This window comes from Colias croceus, chromosome 15 (assembly GCF_905220415.1).
Source record: "Colias croceus chromosome 15, ilColCroc2.1".
Taxonomy (NCBI): domain Eukaryota; kingdom Metazoa; phylum Arthropoda; class Insecta; order Lepidoptera; family Pieridae; genus Colias; species Colias croceus.
This window is the reverse complement of record NC_059551.1, coordinates 3,922,534-3,944,085: the sequence shown is the minus strand read 5'-3', so window position 1 is coordinate 3,944,085 and position 21,552 is coordinate 3,922,534. Positions and strand designations below refer to the sequence as shown.

The window sequence follows — 21,552 nt, the reverse complement described above, 5'->3', positions numbered from 1 at the left end:
ATAATTTTAATATTTATAGTAACACCATGGACCCAATAAGATTATATTCGTCCATGATAGCACTAGCTTTCGCCCGTGAATTCGTCTTCGTTAACGCTTCGTTCCATTTTGATAATTTTCACTTTAGAATTTTTTAAAGCTTTTTTTGCATAGCTTCTACCGCGGGCCTTGAGCGCGGGGACCGAATCGAGAAATTCCGTAACGAAAAAACCTCACGCTCCCCACTTCGACGGGCGGAGGTGTGGCTTAAAGGCATAGCATGCAATAGCTTTACCGCGGCAGTCCCCCGAGTGCCACACGTCGTTTTTTTTAGTCATGATGTTTGTGAAACATAAAAATATGATTACAGAAATACACCTCATTCTGATCATAATAGACAATATGATTACAGAAATACACCTCATTCTGATCATAATAGACATTATTGGGTAAGCATATTGATAATTAAAATATTATACACAACAATATACCTTTAAGATCAAAACACTTTTAGAAATAAAACAAAAAAAAGTATAACAGGTGAACGTGCTTTGAAATGATAAACTTCCGCCATAATTGTCAGAGCTAGATGGCGCTAGTTGTGTATCGAGTTGCGAAGCTTTGTCTGCAGTTGCTAATACAAAAATTATATAGCACCATGGACCCAATAAATATCTAGATTATATTCGTCCATGGTAACACAACAATTATGATCTGTTTGTTTGTTCTATTTAGGTGATTCTTACCAAATTGATAGTGTCATTGAAATAAAAAAATGATTCTAATTTTTCTAAACTCTACCACAGAATAGTTAATAGTACAGACTCTACCACGATTTTTTATAAAGTGACATCTCGTGATCGATGTCGCAAACTTAAGTTTCTTAATGTAGAGTATCTAGAGCTTTGCCTCAAAGTAGAAACCGTGAATATTGTTCTATTGCAGAAATATTCGAATAATAATAGCTATTAGCTATTGTAATGCATGTTTTTCATTGGATAATAATTAAACTGGTCCGAATTGAAAAAATCTTTCGATTTCGGTGTTAGCTAGCTGCTAGGCCCATTTATCAACAGGAGCGGAGCCACGCAGATGAAACCGCGAATCACAGCTAGTAATAAATATTTTTGGTAAGAAAATACTCTGAAAGGTTTTATAAAGTTCGTGTTTCTTCATCATTTCAAATGCGTTTTTATTGTAAAATCTTGTGATATTTTCCAAGGCCATTATTTCATATTGTTTCAGTTTACAACGCAACATCATAATATGACCATGAATCTGATAGTTTAAGGTAATTGCGTGGGTCAACCCTTTGTTCTGTCTTTGTTTTATCTCATCATCGGTGCGTCACATGTATGCAGCGTAAACGTGTCTCTATATTATTGTCTTCTACTATTTTGGTGTTTTAACAATTAGCTAAAAAAATATAATCTGGGTTTGTTTTTGTGAATTTGTGTCTGTCTGAAAGAGCACGCGAATTATTATGTGTCTGCACTAAAGTCTCAGGGAATTCTTTTGTCTTTTTTAATATTTTCGAGTATGTTTACGTCTGTGTATGTATATACGCAGTACAACGTACCTGACCTCTGCGAATGCACACTGCGTTTCCACGCACCCCGCGTACGTTTCCTCTGCGTGTAATGTATGTATTTGTGTGTGTGCATATCGACGTGGTACAGCGTATCTCGATATATCAGCGTATAGCGATCTCTGCATATCATGACTGTGTATATGTGTGTAATGTGTATGTTTCCACAAGGTACGTGTCTTCTGCGTGTCAAATGTGTGTGTGTGTGTATGTCTCTGCGCGGTACAGCGTACGCGACCTCTGCATGACATGTGCGTGCGTGTGTGGCTTTACTTTAGGTTGTGCGTCTGTATTATGTCTCCGCAAGGAAGTGTATTTATGTGTGTATCTCCCACATAGTATACGTACGTGTCCTCTGCATGTCACGTATGTGTGTGTGTGTGTGTGTGTGTGTGTGTGTGTGTGTGCGTCTCCACGCGGTACCGCGTACGTGTCCACTGCATGCAACGTGTATGTGTGTGTGTGTGTGTGTGTGTGTGTGTGTGTGGTCTCACCTGATTGGTCGCGTCAATAGCGTGTGCGAGTACAGCGCGCCACCTGGCGGAGGCCTCGGGCGAGTCCGCGGCGAGGCGGAGACGCGCGCCGCCGCCGCGCTGCAGACGGAACCCGTGCGGCCGGCCCGCGTCCTCCTCGCTGAGCTGGTAGTTCACCAGCATGAGAGCGCCCACGGGGTGGATGCTCTGTAAATACGTGTTATTGAGTCTATATGATTTTGTGGTTTTGTATAAATAGGTATGAATTTAGGCTGGAAGTGATGGGAGAAAATTATTGATCCATAGATTTTTTGTTACACGCGTCAAATAATATTAATAATTGTAATCGTAAACGCGTATTTGATTGTGTATCTGCAGTGTTCATATTTATTTTTTTAAGTTTTTTTTAACCGACTACAAAAAAAAGGAGGAGGTTATCAATTCGGGTGGTATGTTTTTTTTATGTATGTACACCGATTACTCCGAGGTTTCTGAACCGATTTACGTGATTCTTTTTTTGTTCGATGTGGGATAGTGTCGAATTGGTCCCATAAAAATTTTATTCAGATAGGCCCAGTAGTTTTTATTTTATGAGCATTTTTGTCTGTATTTGTAAATGTTGCAAGTGCAAGTTTGAAGTCTGTTGTTTTTAAAACAGTTATCACTTGTTATTTAATTTTAAATTGAGCTTTAGGTGGCAAATAATGTTATAAAAACTGGCAATAAATATAGTTAATGCATATCCTAAAAGTTGTTGTTCATATTTTGTGTGTCTATATGCTATGTATATGTGTGTATGTGTGTGTGTGTGTGTATGTGTGTGTGTGTGTGCCACTCACCGAGTCGGTCTTGTAGTAGTACAAGCAGTTGTCCCGCTTGAGCACGAACCAGCGGCGCGTCCAGCGCAGCGGCGCGTGCGGGCGGGCGGCGGCGCGCCACAGGTAGCCCGAGTACAGCGCCGCCGGCCCGCCCTCGTGCGCCAGTGTGGCCACCGCCTCGCATGTTCTGGCCACCTGGTACATGATTGTTATCCATACTTAATATTATAAATGCGAAAGTAACTCTGTCTGTCTGTCTGTCTGTTACTCAATCACGCCTAAACTACTGAACCAATTTTCATGAAATTTGGTATGGAGATATTTTGATACCCGAGAAAGGACATAGGCTACTTTTTATCCCGGGAAAATGACGCAATCCCCGAAATCCCACGGGAACGGGAACTATGCGGGTTTTTCTTTGATTGCGCGGGCGAAGCCGCGGGCGGAATCCTAGTAATAAATAAATATAATAAAATCGTAGGAAAGTCAAAACTGTAGTTTGAATATTTTTTTAAAAGAATACTTGGGATCTGCAATAGATACCGAAGCCAAAAATATAGTTTTCAGAATTTGTGTCTTTTTGTATGTATGTCCAGGCTAATCTCAAAAAATACTGCATGGATTTATTTCTAATTTGGTACAAAAATAGCTTGAGATCTGAAGAAGGACATACGATAGGTTTTATCCCGGAAATCTCACGGAAACGGGAACTATGCGGGTTTTTCCTTGACTACGCGGGCGTAGCCGCAAATAACCAAAATTTTCCATTAAATTTTCTGTCAGGGTTTGTTTTGAAAATGCAGAAAACAAAATATTTGTACAACATGTTGCTAAACTTAATATCCATAATAACTCATTTCCTTATAATATTACGTTTGTTTTATTTTGATTTACAGGGTTTCATCGAAACCTTTCAAGTACATAGCAATGATTCTTATTAATTATGAATTATGACGACTTAAATATTATATCTTAGCGAATACGTAACCATTCCTCTTGTTTGCATAATATTGTTAACAAGACTAGTATATTTAAGTGCAAATTACTCACATCTAATTCAAGAATTTCCGAGCCAGAATGAGCTATTTTCACAACTTCCGAGTGTGTTTTGTCTAACACGTTGATTCCTGAAACAGATTTACATATTATGTTATTTAAGTGCAATCTGGTTTAATAGAATTAAATTTTTGTTTTCTGTAGTAGTAACAGTTTCTTTGAGTAGAATTTAAAAAACTAAAATTATGATATTGCTGCTTCTGATAATAGAATATTTACTTAATGCGTATGGAAAATGCTTTTTTTTCTTAACCTTAAAAAATGAATTAAATATTTTTGAAAAATATTATTCAGATAACTTTTTTTCATCTTCTATAGTTTCAGAATAATCAAGTTACAAAAAAATCCATTCAGGTAGGTATACTAACTACTAGCAAAACCGAATTTTCCGGTACCTATAAATTAAAAGCCAATAAAAAAACAACAATTTACATTACAATTATTAATTAATAACAATTGAATACACTTTAAAGTCGAATCTTTCAGCCTTAACCTGGTGTGCCTTGTTTGGTGTTAAAAGACAATAATTATTTCTTCGATTCAACATACCTTTAAATAAACATTGAACAAACAAATAAACGTATTCAGATCAGCTACCAGACAAAACACTTACCATTAACCGATATAATAATATCCCCAACTTCAAGCCCAGAGGTCTCCGCTGGCGTGTCTGGTTCTATCGCGGACACGACCACCGGCTTGCTGCCGTGGATTCGGAACCCAAACTCTTCGTTACCACGACGTACTACCACCGTTTTGTCGCTTTCTGGAATTGTTATGGAAATTTTTAATATTTTTTTTTCTACATGTATTGTGGAAAAAGTTAATAATTCATGTAGATAATATCATCGTATGAAGTTGTAATAAAATTGTAGTAAACTCATAAATAACATAAATACATGACTTTATTGTTTAGCGCGCAACCACACCATAATGGTGGAGTAAAATTTTAATAGTTAATACATAGCATTTCGTGGAGTACCTGTTAAATGCAATATTGATTTATATATAGCGGGATCGGCGGGTTATGAAAGTCGTTTTATTTCCAGTGTAAAATTACAGATCTATAAACTCCGTCTAGCTCACTTTCCGACTGGAATTAATACTGTCGTGGAATTTTTGATGTAATTTTGAAATGAAAAACAATGTCGAATAAAATCGGAGTTACATCTATTATTACTAAATCGTCTTAATAAAAGTAAAAATATATTATTAAATTTATAATATTTATTCGAATTTAAGTAAAATAAACTATAGTCAATGCATACTTAAAAACACGTGAAACAATCTTGAAAGCAGAGATTAACCCTTCACTGCGGAACATATGTAATACAATGCATTGATAATGCTATTAAAAACTATATCGTATTAGGTCAAACAAGTGGATCGTAAATAAATTCAATGCAAAAATACCTGAAAAGTCGTAAACAAAATAGGTATGTAGGTTATCTGTAAAACACTCATGGCAGAGCCCACGTCAATAGAGAGCATGGCCATGACATACATAGTTTTAAATCTCGACCTAATATCGGAAAAAATGCAAATTATATGATTAGATACTTGGCGTGGAGCCAATGACCTCATAGCTCCATTCATGCAAGCGCCAGGTTTATAACATTCGCGTTAATTGTTCAAAAACGAGCTGTAAATTTTAATTCATATTCGCGTAATTTGTGATAACACGCGTGAGAACAAGGATCGAGATTTAACAACTTTTTATACGAGAAGTATTTATGATAAAACCGGTTATTAAAATAGCTGCAGATCGATGAAGAATTATGTAAATATTATTATGATCAAAAGTTAATTATGAAATGATTGTTGAAAATTATTAATCTCTTTTTTATTTGATAATAAATATGTTACCACTCGGTTCTGAAGCAACAAGCCTGTTTATTTCACTTTGTCGGCACCATAGGACCAGCATCAATTTGAAAATCTCCTCCAATTTTTGTCTTAAACTGCCATGTGGCTTAGATAAAACTCCTCTAACTAAAACGGGACAAAGATCGCAATGAGTATCGTGAAACGTATGTAAATCACAATCACAGGTAACTGAAATATGACTTACGAGCATGGCCCATTGTTTTGCTACACAAATCATGCATTGTAATGTAAACGCACTTGAACGAATCAAAATATTACAAAGTTATCGGTACGTATGCTGTAACGAAATGACGTCATTAACCCGCAAATGTCAAATCGATAGAAAATAAGCACTTCAGACGACGAACGTGAGACAACACCGTCTCGCTTCAGTCGCGCGACTTCAACAACTGAGAATTGACGTTATGCTGGCCATGTGAAATTAAATTTAGTGCGCATTCGTTCGGTCAGTAACAGTAGCGACTTTTTATCGACTCTACGTTTCTATTTAAACCACTAAACGCTGATGATTCACAAACTTATATCTCTATCGAATTATTTTTATATGAAGGAATACCTGGCGGATGCTTTATAATAAAAAAAAATGAAAAAAAATTTTAACATTATTTTTTAGAAAATACGAAAGCTTTGTATAGTTTTAACTGAAATAACAGTTCAAAGTTACGTATGATCCGACTTTAACAATAGACCATTATGTCATATTCGCCAATAATGAGCGACGCTAAAAAATGTTTGAGGTCGTTCTTAAAATATCAGGTGTAAGAATTGAAATAAAGAGAGGTGACGGAAATAGCCCTCGCGTCACGGGTTAGGAGAGACGCGTTAATTTTACATTAGTCGTGACGTAATGCGTTTAATTGTTATTATAGTAGCTCGTACTGACGTATTTCGTGCCTTTCTACATGCGTATCGTGTGAATAAATTAAGGCGACAATTTTGGTATCTATCAAAGATGTTTCACTTCTGACACGTGTGCTCGGGACACGCGCTCCTTTTTTGTATATACGATTGCTTGTTAGGTACTTTGGTAAAATGTATGTAAATTACGACTTTATTTTCATTCATAAGTATAATTACAGCAAATAATGCTTACATAAGTTTTGTTAGTTTCTCCATTGATGTTGAATACTTATGAATTTGAAAGATCTCAAATTATCAAATTGCACTCGAATTACAAGTTGCGAGACACTTCCGAGAGAGAATAACTTTACGGTATGAACAAAAATTGGTTTTGTCGTTGAGGTCTATACATAAGACGGTATTTCTGACAGAGAATCAAATACATAACACCTACAGCCTACTTATATACATTTACTTACCAAAAGTATTATTAGTCTGTCGTTTATTGAGCTCTATACAAGCGCGTCGGTGCACGAGGCGGTGTGTGAGCGCCACGTAGCGCTTGTTGAACTCGGTTTCAGATTCTGTTGGATCTTCTTGGTTTGGTTCTGGTGATGCTAATGAATCTAAAAGAAAAAAATCATAAATGAAAAATGTATCTTTATGTAATTTGACGATAGAAATGAAAATCATTGTGGTTTTGGTGTTTTAGCTAAAAAATAATTTTGGGGGAACTATTTCCGTAAACAGCAAAAGGACAAACATTAATTTACATATTTGAAAATGAAAATTTATTTATTTTAGCAAAAAACACATATATGTTACATTTAGTCCAAAAAGTATGAGAAATTTAATCAAAAGATTTCGTCAACAATGTGATTGATTAATTACTTAATTTTAAAATTAACGTAACGATGCTTATCAACACGAAGGCTGGGTTAATTTTCGAGAGTCAAAATTTTCATTTTAAATAAAATAATTTTATTATTCAATCACACTTACCAGGTGGAATCCTAGTCCAATGGTCGTCAGTCTCAGAGAGCAGTATCCAGTTCCCGCACCACCACGGCGTCGCGTACACGCCGCGCTCCCGACCCTCTGCGCCTTCTGAGCTTCCAGAACATTCCTCGTGTTCTGGATTAAGATTTTTATTAGTTGTAGAACACAGACAGTATTATAAAAAATAAATTCCTAAATAATAACTGAAAAGAAGTCAAGTGTATATTGAACGGCCATGTAAGGTGTCATAATATTATCCCCTTGAACACGCTGAACTATAAAAGCACATCAGTACGAAGTATACGAAACAAAAAAAATAATACTAAAAAGCAGTCAAGTTATTTCAAAATTGGTTACAAACACTAGAATACGATTATTTTAAAGACATAGATATTTAAATAATTTAATAGTCACAATATGATTGTATTAAGATATTATTTTGAATAATAATTTACCATCAGGATCGACGCTAGCATTGGACCCGCCGAGTTTGTCGAGACTGTTCCCAGCGGAGCGAGCGATACGCGCATCTTGGGGCTTCTCGCTTGATGCGTATTCTTCTTTACCCCTTTCTTCCGACTATACATAACAACACAAAATAAATTGATTATGTTTATGAATGTGTTGTTAATACATCAAATTTAATTTTACAATATTTACGCGACGAAGTATAATTATATTATGTACGCAAGCGAAGCATTGCAATAGTTTCCCTCGTGTACATTTAACTTCATCGCGTAAAAGCTGTAAATTTTCCGTGCCCCATTTATTGCCCATAAGTTTCGTTTCCTAAGGTATTCTTATTCCAAATTAACATCAAACAGGGTTACTTTCGCATTTATATTAATAGTAGGGTTCACATTATTTTCAATACCTAACAATTTCTATTCTGTAACATTTCACTTTTCTAGTATTCTGGAAACATTTTTCTTAAATATATGGGGTTAGAGAAGAGAATAATTACGGCAGTATCTATCATATAAGTACCTTAGCCCGAACATCTTGTCTATGTCGATAGTGCCTAGATTTATCTTCAGAGCGGTATCGCTTATCTAGCTTCTTGTATAGACGAGCTCCAGTTGCGGGCTTCTTTGCTGTCATACAAGATGGCGAGTCTGCGAAACCAGCTGGTGCTGGGACTATGTCTGGTGTTGCATCCGCGTAGGATTCCTGTAGAATTATTTTTATGTGTTTATCTGATAGAATTAAATATTTTCAGATTCTTGGATAAGTTGATGCAAATATGTTTTCGTATCCTTTGGTGTGAAATAAGTGTGAATTATTGAATACTTTAGAAACGCAATTTATTTTGTGAGATAAAAATGTTAATTAGCTTGTGATGAACTATGGGATTTGTAAATTGGAAAAAAATGGTACCCTAAGTTTACTTATTTCTACTCTTTATTAAATTAATGACTTCTAGTGAGAAATAACGGATCTATTAAAGGTAACAAGTCCGCTGTGTGAGAATATGTTGGTCCTTGATGCGACACTGTGGCTTGCGGCTAGTATTTGAACGATGGTGGATTTGTCAACGGCTGGGTACAGCTCGGGGCTCGGTTGAGTCGGTTCGCATCGCGCTAATGAATGACGGGCATAAAATGAAATATGTAAGTTTATTTATTTATTTATAATTCTTTATTGTGCAAAATAATATGATCAAACAATAGTATACAAAAGGAAGTATTAATACAAAATCATAAATTGCCCAAAAGGCGGCCTTATTGCTAAACAGCAATCTCTACCAGGCAACCTGGCGGGAGAGGACGCTACGTTTATTATGGACATATGAAAACGTATTTCATTTCATATCATTTCATTAAAATGGCAAAGTTATAAACATTACATTAGCACTTACATCAGTGTGCGAGGTCTTAGACGCGCGGCTGTCGTGGTCGTGCGGCGCGGTGACGATGTGCACCTCCTTGCCGCAGTGCAGACAGTGTGCACGCGCCTCGCACTCGGCGCCAGCGCTGTGCTCGGTTTGCTCCGAATAGAACACAGAGTCCGAGCCTGGTGAAACGGAACGGAGGGATTCTGCTGAGGCCGCCTTTGCAAACTTTCCGTCTGTTAACGAAACTTCCATTACTGTTAAAGGGTTTTTGGTATAATTAACAATTCGCTTAAGCTTAATGGGGTAGATATGTAGCATATAAGGCATAAAAAATAAGGAAAGATTAATGTGGGCGTATGGAAATTTCAATAATTATAATTATCATTATTATGATGGTGGCTGTGATCGTTCAGAATGCTTTCAAAGATTTGAGTAAATAAATGTTAAATTTTATTTGGAGACTTCGCTGTGTGGCTGAAAAATTGTGAATTGATAAATAGAATATGCTGTCTGACCAGTTTTACAACAAACGATTTAGCAAAAAGCTAAGGGACATTTGGTATTGTAAAGATACAATCTTATTTAACTTAAGAAAATTGTATTTGTTATTCTTATTGAAATTGTTATTGGTTGCTTATGATGTTAAAAATGTATAAATTTCGCAAATGTGTAATTTTTGTTTCCAACCTTTATCTGGTTTACGGTGCCTCGGTGACGATGTTGGACTTTTCACATAGCGTAAAGGAGTTAATCTTGAACCAGCGCTTGTTAGTGTTCGAGCGGTTTCGATGTCTTCAGCTTCTAACGAGCTCATACAAGGCAACGTTGGTATAGATTGCTTCCTTCGAGGCAAACTTCCTGGTAATGATATGCTTTCATTTGAACCGCTTTTTCTCCTTGGTCTTGAGCTGAAGTAAATAAATGTTGGCTATTTTAGTAATATGCACTTAATAATAATTCAGGCATTTTCAATTATTTTACAAGAAAATAACTAACGAGTATGAGCCAGAGTGGTTATTATTTGATGTTGGAGACTTGGCTGTTGAGGAATTAGTTCCTTTCCTTCTTGGACTGTCGCGCAATCGTCTATGTTTTCTGGGAGATACATTTCCATTACTCGTACCTAAAAATAACAAAGACATTTTATTATTGTTATAGATATTTAAATAAATGTTTAAATTCTGGTGTTTAAATATGATAGGCATATTCCATAAACAATCAAAATCATTTTTACCGTTTTTCTTATATTGTTCACTTGAATCATCTGATGTAGGTATGTTAAGATGTAATTTCATATTGGAACCTAATGCTTCTCTTCTTTCATAATGCGATCCTCGGTGGATGATATCTACCGTTTTACTTTGAGTGGGACTTTTTGCTTTAAGTTTGGTTCTTTTTACGTATCTTTCCCTTTCAAGTGGCCGTTTATTGTCAGATTCTTTCTCTTTGATAATTTTATCTCGTAATGACTTTTCAATATCAACCGATTCTCTGGGTGAAGATTGTAAACTTTTCGTCTTATCCATAAAATGTGTCTTCTTTTTTCTTGCTTCTGGATTTTTTTCTTCTAATGGAGATTTCGATAGAGTCGATTTCAAAGAACTTCTTTCCAATCTATGGCCTTGATTGTTTAATTCCTTGTCTTTTTTACCCCAATCATCTTGAGATGTGGATATTGAGTCATCATATGATTTTGAAAATTCTAATGTAAAAGCTTTCTTTTTTCGTCGCTTCTCTTCTGACAACCAAAGTTTAGGACGACTTGTAGATCTATATTTTTGCGAATGTTTGTAGGCTGAAATTGAATCTAATTTTAATGAATGATAAATTCAATCAGTATAACTTATATTGACATAACTACTAATTAATGTCTTACTCAAACCTCCATCATCGTCATCGTCTATTGGACTTTCGTAATAGCCTGATGACGAGTAATGAACACTTCTTTCATCATCGGACAGCGAACCCTATAGGAAACACACCAATCGACTGTTAGTATTTGTGTATTATTTATTAAAATTTATTTAATAAAAATTACTTTATTTACCATATTTTTCGGTATTAATTGATCTTTTTGTTCTTGCTTCGGAGGTTTTTCTGGTTTGGATTTGATTTCTTGTGGTTCCGGCTTTTCAGGCAAATCTTTCATTTTTTCTGTTGGAGTCTTATCAATAACACTTTCAATTATATTAGGGTTGGACCCACCTATACTATAACTGCCGCTAGAACTGCTTTTAAGGCTTGTTGTTTCTCGTGTTGGAATAATCTTAAAAATAATTATTTATTATCAAATGGAAAAAGTAGTTTTTAATAGTTATTTATTGCGTCATTGGAATTTTCTAAAACATATACAATATACATCGAGAACAGTTTAAGAGCTTAGCTTTAAAGTATTAATGGAAGTACTTACTGTTCTAGGAGGAACATCATCTTTGGATTTACAAATTTCAGTCTTATGTTTTCTTATATATTCTACCGATGGATTGATTTCCGCTTTAACTTCAAATCTTTCTACGGAAGGCTTTATTTTTCTATCAGGTATTGGTAATGGTGGCGATGATAGATTTGGTACAATGAAATCATCATTAATTTCTAAAGGCGGTGAAAAACTTGGCACGATTAAATCTTCCGCTATATTATCCGTTTTAGTTGACGAATACAAACTTGATGCACTTTCAAATGACGACCCATCTTGAGCTTTGTTGTTATTTTCTGAACCTAAAAATAATTTTGTTACATTATCACATTTGAATACAAGGCAATTTTCCTATATAGTTAAAAATATTTTTTATTACTTACTATGATTTTGGTTTTTACTATTACTCTTCTTAGAACTATCTGAATTAGCTGTTACATAATCTTCTGTTGTAGTGGTACTCTCTGATACATCTGTATTTAATTTACCTGAATCTGTCCTTGCTAAGCTAGTCTCACTGCTTCCTGCTTTAGCCAATGTTGGTTCTGACGGTGATTGTACCATCTGGTTAGGTATTGTGCCATTTGGTTCTTTTTGTTGAGGTTTTTTCTGCGTTAATTCTTGTCTTCTCGATGGACTTAGTGCCCTTTCCCGCTTTTTATTTATGAAACTGGGAGTCCGTTTAAACGGAACGTCACTCAAGTCTAAGCTGGGATGTGTTATTGCAATTTGTGGTGTGTGGTTTATTTTCGGATGAGAAGGCGATGTTTTAGAAATAGTCGGTTGTTTTGTTATTGCTAACATTGGCAATGGAATATTTGGTACAACAGCTGGAGGTGAAAGTGAGGGCCGCATTTGATGAATTGAACTTGAACTCGATGTGTCTAGTTTATTCCGTGGCGATGTTGGTGATTGACTCTGAAAGAAAATATTTCATATTATTAACAAAACAGCGTAGTTTATGAATATGATGTGTTTAAAAACACATACTTGAGATGCATCAAATTCTTCATCTAAAGCATCTGTATCCAAGGAGGATCTCTGTTGATGTTGTAATAATAATAGTTGTTTCCTTCGTGATGTTGGAGTCAATAAAGCCAATGCTCCAGGTGATGCAGCTAAGGAACTAAGGTCCGAAGAGCTGAAAATATAAATTTTATTTAAAACTAAAAAAATTTAATTTTACATGCATTAGTTAAATTGTAATAAGAGCTATTAATTATAACATTTATCATAATATCTCTACTCAACATAAATAATAATATACAGACCTCACAACTGTGCCATTATCAGTGCCAGAATCTAATTGTAATACAGTCGCTTGCGATTCATTCCACATTCCATCAGAATGGTCCCTGAAAAAAGTCATATTTAATTTACTGATATTTTTATTAAGGTAAATAATAGTATGATAGATTCGCTTATGTTTTTACCTGCTTTGATCTACAGTAAGTGATTCATTAGATGCAGATGGAGAATTTTTTTCTAAAGGTGCAAGAATAGTTGTTACATTATTGGAAATAACAGTGCGTTTCGCTTTTTGTTCCTCTTCGAGCTCATGATTCGTTATTTCTGGTGACGCTGGACTTGATTTTGCAGTACTGAAAATGTTAAATTTTAAATTATATAAAAATTTCTTATCACGTAAGTACTTAAAAAAAAGGTTTAAAATTAGTAAGCATTTTGAATGAAGTTATTATTTACATTGTTGCAAAAAGCTTTAAGCAAGCTGTTGCTTTCAATATTTTCCTATAAAATATTATGATAATATGTAGCTATCAACCAATACCAACCTGTCCACTGGAATTTCTTCCTTATCAAGAGTTTCTGTTTTATCTTCAAAGCTAACGCTTCGAATTCTAAATGATTCATGCTTGTAACTAATATATTTTTCATGAAAGTCTTCATACGGTGCATTGCTTTCTGAAGAACTAAGAAGAGGATTACATGAACGAAAATGCATTAAGCAAGCATTATATTGTACATTATAGAGCATGAAAAAGATGATTCTATTTTACTTAGTCAAGTAAGCTAACTTATTTTATTATGATATGTATGTAATGTTATGGCTTACTTTAATGGGTATTTTACATTGTTTTTTTTAATTAAGGTTAATTGTACTGCATTAAATGTAATTCATTCCATGCTATTTTTTACACAATTGTTATAAGTCATAACATACATAACATAGTATTGATTGCGTTGTACCGATTTCTTTTTAAAAAATCAGTTTCAAACAAAGTGTACGTGCAAAATGCATTTGATAAGTGTTTAAAAGCATTCATGTCATATAATTACTAAATTATTACCTAAAAGATCCATCTGGTTCAAATGGGAAAATGCCTTCATCTTTAATAGGTGTTTCGCTGTAATTCTGAGCAATATACTGTTTAAACATTGCTTCGCGTTCTCTGTCTTCTCTGGTCATATTTTCTTGACTAGTTGACATTATAATTGGTGCATCTTTAACTCCTTCACTTCCTGTGCCAATTTCTGTTTTGCGACTGTAAAAAATCATTAACATTAGAATATTATCATCAAATTAGTTATTAATACAATTAGAACTTAGAACTTACGCGTCGAGCAATATTTCGCCTTCAGATAACGTTTTTTGCAGTACTCTTTTATTTTTTCTTCGTAATGTTGTAAATGGTATAGCTTCATCGTCTGGTCTAGGTTCAAAATCGATAATAATTTCTTTTTCATTTTTTTCACTATCATCTGTTGTTGTCGCTGATGTTTCAGTAGATGGTTCAGATTGAAATGTAGATGTTTTTGATAAATTCACTGTCTTTTGCGATGCATCACTCGTACTTTTAGAAAGAATCGATCTCAACGATCTATCAATTTGGGCTTGCTTAGCGATTTCTTGTTGTAAGTATTCTAAATTTCTTCTGTTTAATGCCATACTTTTTTCTATATTTTCGATGTCGTCGTCAATAGTGTCGTCTCTATCGCTTTCGTGAATAAATTGGAAGTTTTGTTGGAAGTATTCTTGAGTTTGTTTTTGCAGAGCACTAAGTTCAGATGATTTGTCAACTTGGGATGAAGCTATTGATTTTATGGAACAGGATGTGACGTCATCAGAATCTCCTCTTTGCAAGGGTGACAATGGCGGTTTGATGGGCGATCGGGGAGACCGTGGAGGTTCTTCTGATTGCGTTCTGTGTAATTTTTCATGTTCACCCGCAATTATACTGAAATAATCAATAATGAGTATCAAATAATCCTTTATCTACATAAAGTAAGTGTTATACTGATTTTGATTCATATAATACGAACCTTTCAATAGCTGCAGTAACATCTCCATTTGAATCTATTCCTGCTAAGCGATCACCGCCTACCTCCGAGAATGACTTTGTTAACCTTCTGACACCAACAGTAATGCCATTTGTTTGAACACCAGCTGCCACCATTTTTACCTAATTTAGAAAGAAGATATAAAATTATTTCATTGGACAATTAAAAATGTAAAGGTTTATTTGTTAGATTCATACCCTTTTGATTGTCCGTGGGCTAAGCGATAAGTAATTTGTAGCTTTCTTTCCTAAACTTGCTTCTGTTTGTGTAGCTTGAGTCCTCATAGCCCCTTTCTTAAGAGTGTCTGAAATAAAATAGAAATATTATTAACAAAATGCTAACAAGAATAATTTGATAATTATCATAAACCTTTTACTTATTTCAGATAAGCTACCCGCCGAGCTTTTACATCTCATCAAGCGCAATGACCCTGATAATACTATCAATTAATGTTCTAAAACATTATATCGCCGTCCCCGGAGAATAAAATGATAACTGCAAAAACACAACTGTTCAGGAGAAATAAAAAACCAATAATTGAATATAACTTGCCAAGCTATAGACGTAGAGAGATAAAAAAAAGGCTCAGTGGTAGCTAATTTTTTAACCTTTTATTTTGTATCAAAATATATTAAATAACTTTAAGAGAACTGAAGATAATGAAATTTTAAAAAGTTAGTAGCATTTGAATGACATGTAAATTTACTAATACACACTTATCATTTTATTCTCGTTCATATTGGACATAATATTATGCATTAATCAAACGTGTTTGATGTTCGTGTTCGTGTTTGATGTTCGTGTTCGTGTTTGATGTTCGTGTTTGATGTTCGTGTTTGATGTTCGTGTTTGATGTTCGTGTTTGATGTTCGTGTTTGATGTTCGTGTTTGATGTTCGTGTTCGATGTTCGTGTTCGTGTTGGATGTTCGTGTTCGATGTTCGATGTTCGTGTTCGTGTTCGATGTTCGTGTTCGTGTTCGATGTTCATATTTGTGTTTGATGTTGATGTTCGTGTTTGATGTTCGTGTTTGATGTTCGTGTTCGTGTTTGATGTTCGTGTTCGTTTTTAATGTTCGTGTTCGTGTTTGATGTTCGTGTTCGTGTGTGATGTTCGTGTTCGTGTTTGATGTTCGTGGTCGCACCGGCGCGTGCTGCATTGCCGCATGTGGCGCGTGCGAATGTTCTCGAATATCTCACCGTACTAACAAATGTTATAGAACATTGTAGAACGTCTCACCCAGTACGACGACCTTCGCCGGTTCGTGCGGTCGCACTGGCGTGTGCTGCATGGCGTGTGGCGCGTGTGGGGCGAGCGTTGCTGGCGGGTAGTGTACTGGCGCGGGCGCTACGTAGGGCGGGTATGGCGCGAACGGCTGGAACATCACTGGCAGTGTCGCGTACGGTTTGTTTTCTGGCTGTAATACAATTTCATTATTGAGTTGGAAATTGGAATACAGGAAGAATATTAAGAAATATTTTAAGTAAATATAAATTATATTATTTGATGGAGAACTATGAAACTAATTAATACAGTGTTTATAAGTGACTGAAGACGGAGCAAAAAAAAATAAAATTCATTCTGACAAAATTGATAAGTAGCGAAAATTTCAAGCTTAAAAATTATTAAATTACGTAAGTATCCAATGTAAGTAAGTATAATTAATGTTTAAAATATGTTAATTAATAAAAATAGAGCGAAAATTAAAATAAAAAGAAAAAATATTTTAATAAACAAAATCGTGCGAAAATTAAATTCAACCTCATTTCCAGTAACCATCTTACAACATCAAACGTTATCCAAGTAGAAGCTTAAATGAACTTGAAAGAAAAAACCCACCCGTCCGTCAATCAGTCGTTCGCAGTCCCGCCTGAAGCGAGTCCCGCCAACTGCTGCGGGCATCACGGAGTCGTCGAACGTAGTGAGGGTGTGCGAACGAGCGAATGATACGTGTTTTGTTCTGAAATATTGATAAACATTAATATTAAACCAATTGTGTAAATATTAACGGACCTATAAAGATTTAGTGAGTATGTATATAATTTTATTCCTGACATAAAAATACACAATACCACCATACCTACACAGTTTGGTGAAGGGAGACAATTACGAAAGTTGCGTTGGGAGTTAATATACTACAAACACGTTTTTGTATTGAACAAGATTAATAGATATTATCTTATATAACAAATCAATGTACAATTTCCGAAATTACAAGTAAAATTCACGAAAGCATAAAGTTAATTAACATTATCTGTTGCATCAGCATTTTTTGTGCTACAATGTTCGATTTTCATGAAATATTTTAATACATGTTTTTGGAACCCAATTAATTCTAATTTTTCATCAATGTCTGCCATTTTACAATGTTCGATAGATTAAGGAATGTAATTAGTAAGGAATAGTTTAAAGCAGCCTTATTATTTTTAGCAACCTTATTGTATGATTGTTATGACAGTGCTGGGTATACGTTACCTGTGAGGTGGTATGGTGAGTGGTGGTGGCGGAGGTGGCGGTGGTATTGGAGTGTGGGCGGGGCAACTGTAACATTGCAGATATGTACTTATTTCGTATACGGGGTGTTAGTCACATTGACATAATATAATGCTCTCTCTCAAAGCTTAATATGAAATTTTACCATTTCTATTTTTATTTTATTCTTATTTTTTTGTTCAAGGTTGTTAAGAATACATAAGTCTTCCTAATTAAAATGATACTTAAGCATAATTAACAACAACAAGAAAATAGAGCAAAATTTTATAGAAGTTTATAAATTTTACGTTTGTTTCGTTTATTTGTAGAAACAAAATCGAAATAACGCTACATTAGTTACTATCTTATAAAGAATTGAGCTGAAATAATATTATAAAAAATCTGTTTTTAAAACTTTATAATTATAAAGTTTAAATTCGTTAAGTTAATGTAATGAACAGTGAAACTATACTATTTCTATCAGACTAGGACTATAATATTGCCATTGTATGTAGTACCCCGTAATTACAATACAATACCTGTGGTGCCACATAATTGACTGCGGTCGGTTCGTTAACTCAATAAGAGATTATCACCATATAATACTGAGGACTGAAGTACGCAGGTACTAACTACGCAGTCTATTGTGTCATGCTTCAATGTGCTTTACCAGAAGCTTTGTACATTAAGGGAACAAAACTATTACACAGTTAACGCAGACTGTATTAATTATCTACAACTGAATGATTTTTTTTATTTAATTTTAAGGATCAGCCCTTATACACTTTATCACAGTGGAAATAATACTGCTAGAAGGAAACCCCTGCCCAGTTTCAATTGTGTTGTTTGCTTGTCATATTGACATTGCGGTCATAACTATGAAAATATGATGCAAAACAAAAACTAATTAAAAAACTTTTTTTTTTCTTGTATTCTATCTGTTAAGCTTAACAATATTGTGTGGCAGTAAACGAGCGTACTTTTATGATAATTGCAAAATCTAACATGCAGAAAAATATGTCGTGAACGCACGTAACCAATCATCTAACCGCTAATAATTGTTAAAGCGTTCCCATTCGACCTTTCTTTGGCCTTTGTTCTATCGTTGGAATAAAAGAGGATGAAATGGATAAATGAAGTGCTTTAGGCCTCAGAGCGTGATGAGTATCTCTAATACAGTAGGGCTTGCGGGAGACTGGATATTACGCAAAATGTTGGAATAGATGAATAAAACAATTTATTTTTTTATCTCAACGTAAGCTTGTTTTGGAGCTGAGAATAAAAATAAATAGGAAAAAACCTTCTTGATCCACCAGACGTGGCTAATAAGATTTTGTACGGGATTCATAAAACTCGCGATCTATTCGATTGTACGTATACAAATATGAACGTGAATTTCGCAAATAAAAATAAATTATTTCTTGAAATTGTATTCACTATGTAGGATTCTATGTTGGTATTTTCTTCAATGTTTATTTAGTTTATGAGAAAACAAATTTGTATTCAAATTAAGATAAATATCGCTTATTAGCTAGCTTTCGTTATGGTATAAATTACAAGTGGGTTCAAAGCTATGAATATTTTAATAATATTTGCTCTTGTCTGAATTTATATTTACAAATTTCCATTACAAATTAATATAATTATTAATTATCCTTTATAAATCGAGCTGTATAAATAAAAAGTAAACTATTTGTTCAGTAATTGAGCGATTAGATCGATTGTACATTTGTCTGTCTAAAGAAACATTTGTTTTCTTTTCACTTTATAATGAAGTAACATCGACTGGGACAAAGTCAGAAATGATCCATCCATCCGATCTACAAGTTATTCTTAAAAAATGTAACACGTTTACACAGTAAAAAACTACACTTCAAAAAACACAATCATCACAAATAATACAACAGTAAAAATTATTAAAAAATACTTACGGTATTATAGAAGGCGGTCTCGGAAGCGAGCCGCCGCGGCTGACAGACGCGATTTGGTCGACACTGTAATTTTGCGGCCACCCCGCGTTATCTTCTATTACCGATCTGAAAGCCAATCCAATTTATACTTCGGTTTGCTCGATTCCAACTATCCGAAATGCGACGTTCAAATAATATTGTTTTGATATAAGTTTATTGTAAGTTTTGTAACGGATTCTCTTGCTGTTTGTGACAAATGCAAATCAATTATCTATTACCTATATTAAGATTTAAGTTTGGTGTTTTATAGATCGTAGTACAGAGACACAATATTAAAATTTTAACTTACGACGATTTCACATGAGTTTTTCTGTCAGTAAACTTAAAGTTTTAGTACTACTTAAAAGTACATCGACAACAAGCGTATTTGTCTCTGTTATCACAGTATAAACAGTGAGCTTAATAAAGTTTTACTCATTGCTATACAAATATTTTATAAGAAATATTACCATTATTTATTGCATATATTTTGCCTTCCATATAAATTAATAACAAGCTTTAATGATTCAACAACTTATTATTTGTAGTATCAATACAAGTATCATAAAGTTTCAGCAAACAAGATGGTTCTCAAACAAGAAAACTTTGAGCTCGATCCTTGGCAGAATCAATTATCGATCTGGGGCTAATGTAAATTTTGGCATTACGAATAATTTGTGGCATCTAAAAAGGTCTACATTTTATAAGGGATTTAACGAAGATCTTTTCGATATTGGCCTCCGGTAATTGCCACTTAAGATCCTTTCGTTAATAGAATTACATTTAAATCAATTCATTTACCACGCAATTTGCGTCGCTCTTAATTAAAATAAAAGTGTTAAATTTGAAAATTTCGAAGCCACTTAATTATGTTATGTGCCTTTGAAGATTTCGCCTGTCTTTTCATATTATACATATTGTGACAACAATGTACAATGTTATATTATGCTTGCTATTAATTATATTACCTTTACATTTATTTAAAGGTTGCGTAAAAACAAAATAGTCCTTAACTAAATCTAAATAATTGTAATGTTTTTTACCCGACTACGGCAAAGCAAAAGGAGGGTTATGATTTTGACAGGCTATGTATGTATGTATGTATGTATGTATGTATGTATGTATGTATGTATGTATGTATGTTCATCTGTTCCCTCGTAACGTCTAAACTACTTATCAGAATTTGACAAATGACATATCATTAGAAGCGTCTTAATTGTCCGCTGGTTATAGGCTATATGGGGTTTCACAAAATCTAATGTGGCGTCCTCTATCGGACAAAACATACAGAGTAAAAAAATAAAGTTAAGATAAATATCCCGTGTTTGGTATCATTTGAAAGCGCTTTCCTTGTACATTTTTAATATATATATATATTACTAGCATTTGCTCGTGACTTTACCTGTATTCATGGGCTGATTGCATATAATTCACATCTTTTCGTCCATAGCTTCTTTATTAGTTCATCAGTTTAACTTTTGTTAATATTATGCCCCCAAATACACTTTAACACCAAAATAGTACAAATAATATAAAGTGAAAAAACTAAAACCCAACTACGACAATAACCGGCGCTGAAAAAGTATAAAACAAGATTTCAGAATACTGAACTGAACAAAGTTGCTAATGTAGTTGCAAGTAAATGGACACAGTAGACTCTACCAAGATGCCTTCGTTGTAAATTGACAATAATGTCATACAATACTATTCTGAAGTATGCAATATTCCACTATGTAAAGATAAATTTTCATGTTTGGAAAGGCGTAGTCACACGTTACATAATATACCTATCTACCGTAGCACTTCAACAACGTGTGACTACGCCTTTCCAAACATGAAAATTTATCTTTACATAGTGGAATATTGCATACTTCAGAATAGTATTGTATGACATTATTGTCAATTTACAACGAAGGCATCTTGGTAGAGTCTACTATGTCCA

The 21,552-nt window shown here is 34.3% G+C and overlaps 1 protein-coding gene across 1 annotated transcript in view; it reads right to left on the bottom strand.

The window, feature by feature from the left end:
* LOC123697926 overlaps positions 1–21,552 on the bottom strand; it is a 40,890-nt gene that overhangs the window by 3,458 nt on the left and 15,880 nt on the right. The window contains exons 6-33 of the mRNA XM_045644499.1: positions 19,593–19,697; positions 17,665–17,730; positions 17,029–17,149; positions 16,429–16,606; positions 15,388–15,494; positions 15,173–15,312; positions 14,467–15,087; positions 14,200–14,394; positions 13,684–13,821; positions 13,324–13,491; positions 13,162–13,245; positions 12,881–13,031; positions 12,274–12,808; positions 11,885–12,192; positions 11,522–11,740; positions 11,351–11,441; positions 10,709–11,269; positions 10,471–10,597; positions 10,162–10,382; positions 9,499–9,707; positions 8,628–8,810; positions 8,096–8,219; positions 7,644–7,775; positions 7,121–7,267; positions 4,528–4,680; positions 3,909–3,985; positions 2,880–3,053; positions 2,062–2,247 (exon numbers count right to left, since the gene is read on the bottom strand). Coding sequence (XP_045500455.1) covers positions 2,062–2,247; positions 2,880–3,053; positions 3,909–3,985; positions 4,528–4,680; positions 7,121–7,267; positions 7,644–7,775; positions 8,096–8,219; positions 8,628–8,810; positions 9,499–9,707; positions 10,162–10,382; positions 10,471–10,597; positions 10,709–11,269; positions 11,351–11,441; positions 11,522–11,740; positions 11,885–12,192; positions 12,274–12,808; positions 12,881–13,031; positions 13,162–13,245; positions 13,324–13,491; positions 13,684–13,821; positions 14,200–14,394; positions 14,467–15,087; positions 15,173–15,312; positions 15,388–15,494; positions 16,429–16,606; positions 17,029–17,149; positions 17,665–17,730; positions 19,593–19,697 — 5,521 coding nt within the window. The remainder of the gene's footprint in view (positions 1–2,061; positions 2,248–2,879; positions 3,054–3,908; positions 3,986–4,527; positions 4,681–7,120; positions 7,268–7,643; positions 7,776–8,095; positions 8,220–8,627; positions 8,811–9,498; positions 9,708–10,161; positions 10,383–10,470; positions 10,598–10,708; positions 11,270–11,350; positions 11,442–11,521; positions 11,741–11,884; positions 12,193–12,273; positions 12,809–12,880; positions 13,032–13,161; positions 13,246–13,323; positions 13,492–13,683; positions 13,822–14,199; positions 14,395–14,466; positions 15,088–15,172; positions 15,313–15,387; positions 15,495–16,428; positions 16,607–17,028; positions 17,150–17,664; positions 17,731–19,592; positions 19,698–21,552) is intronic.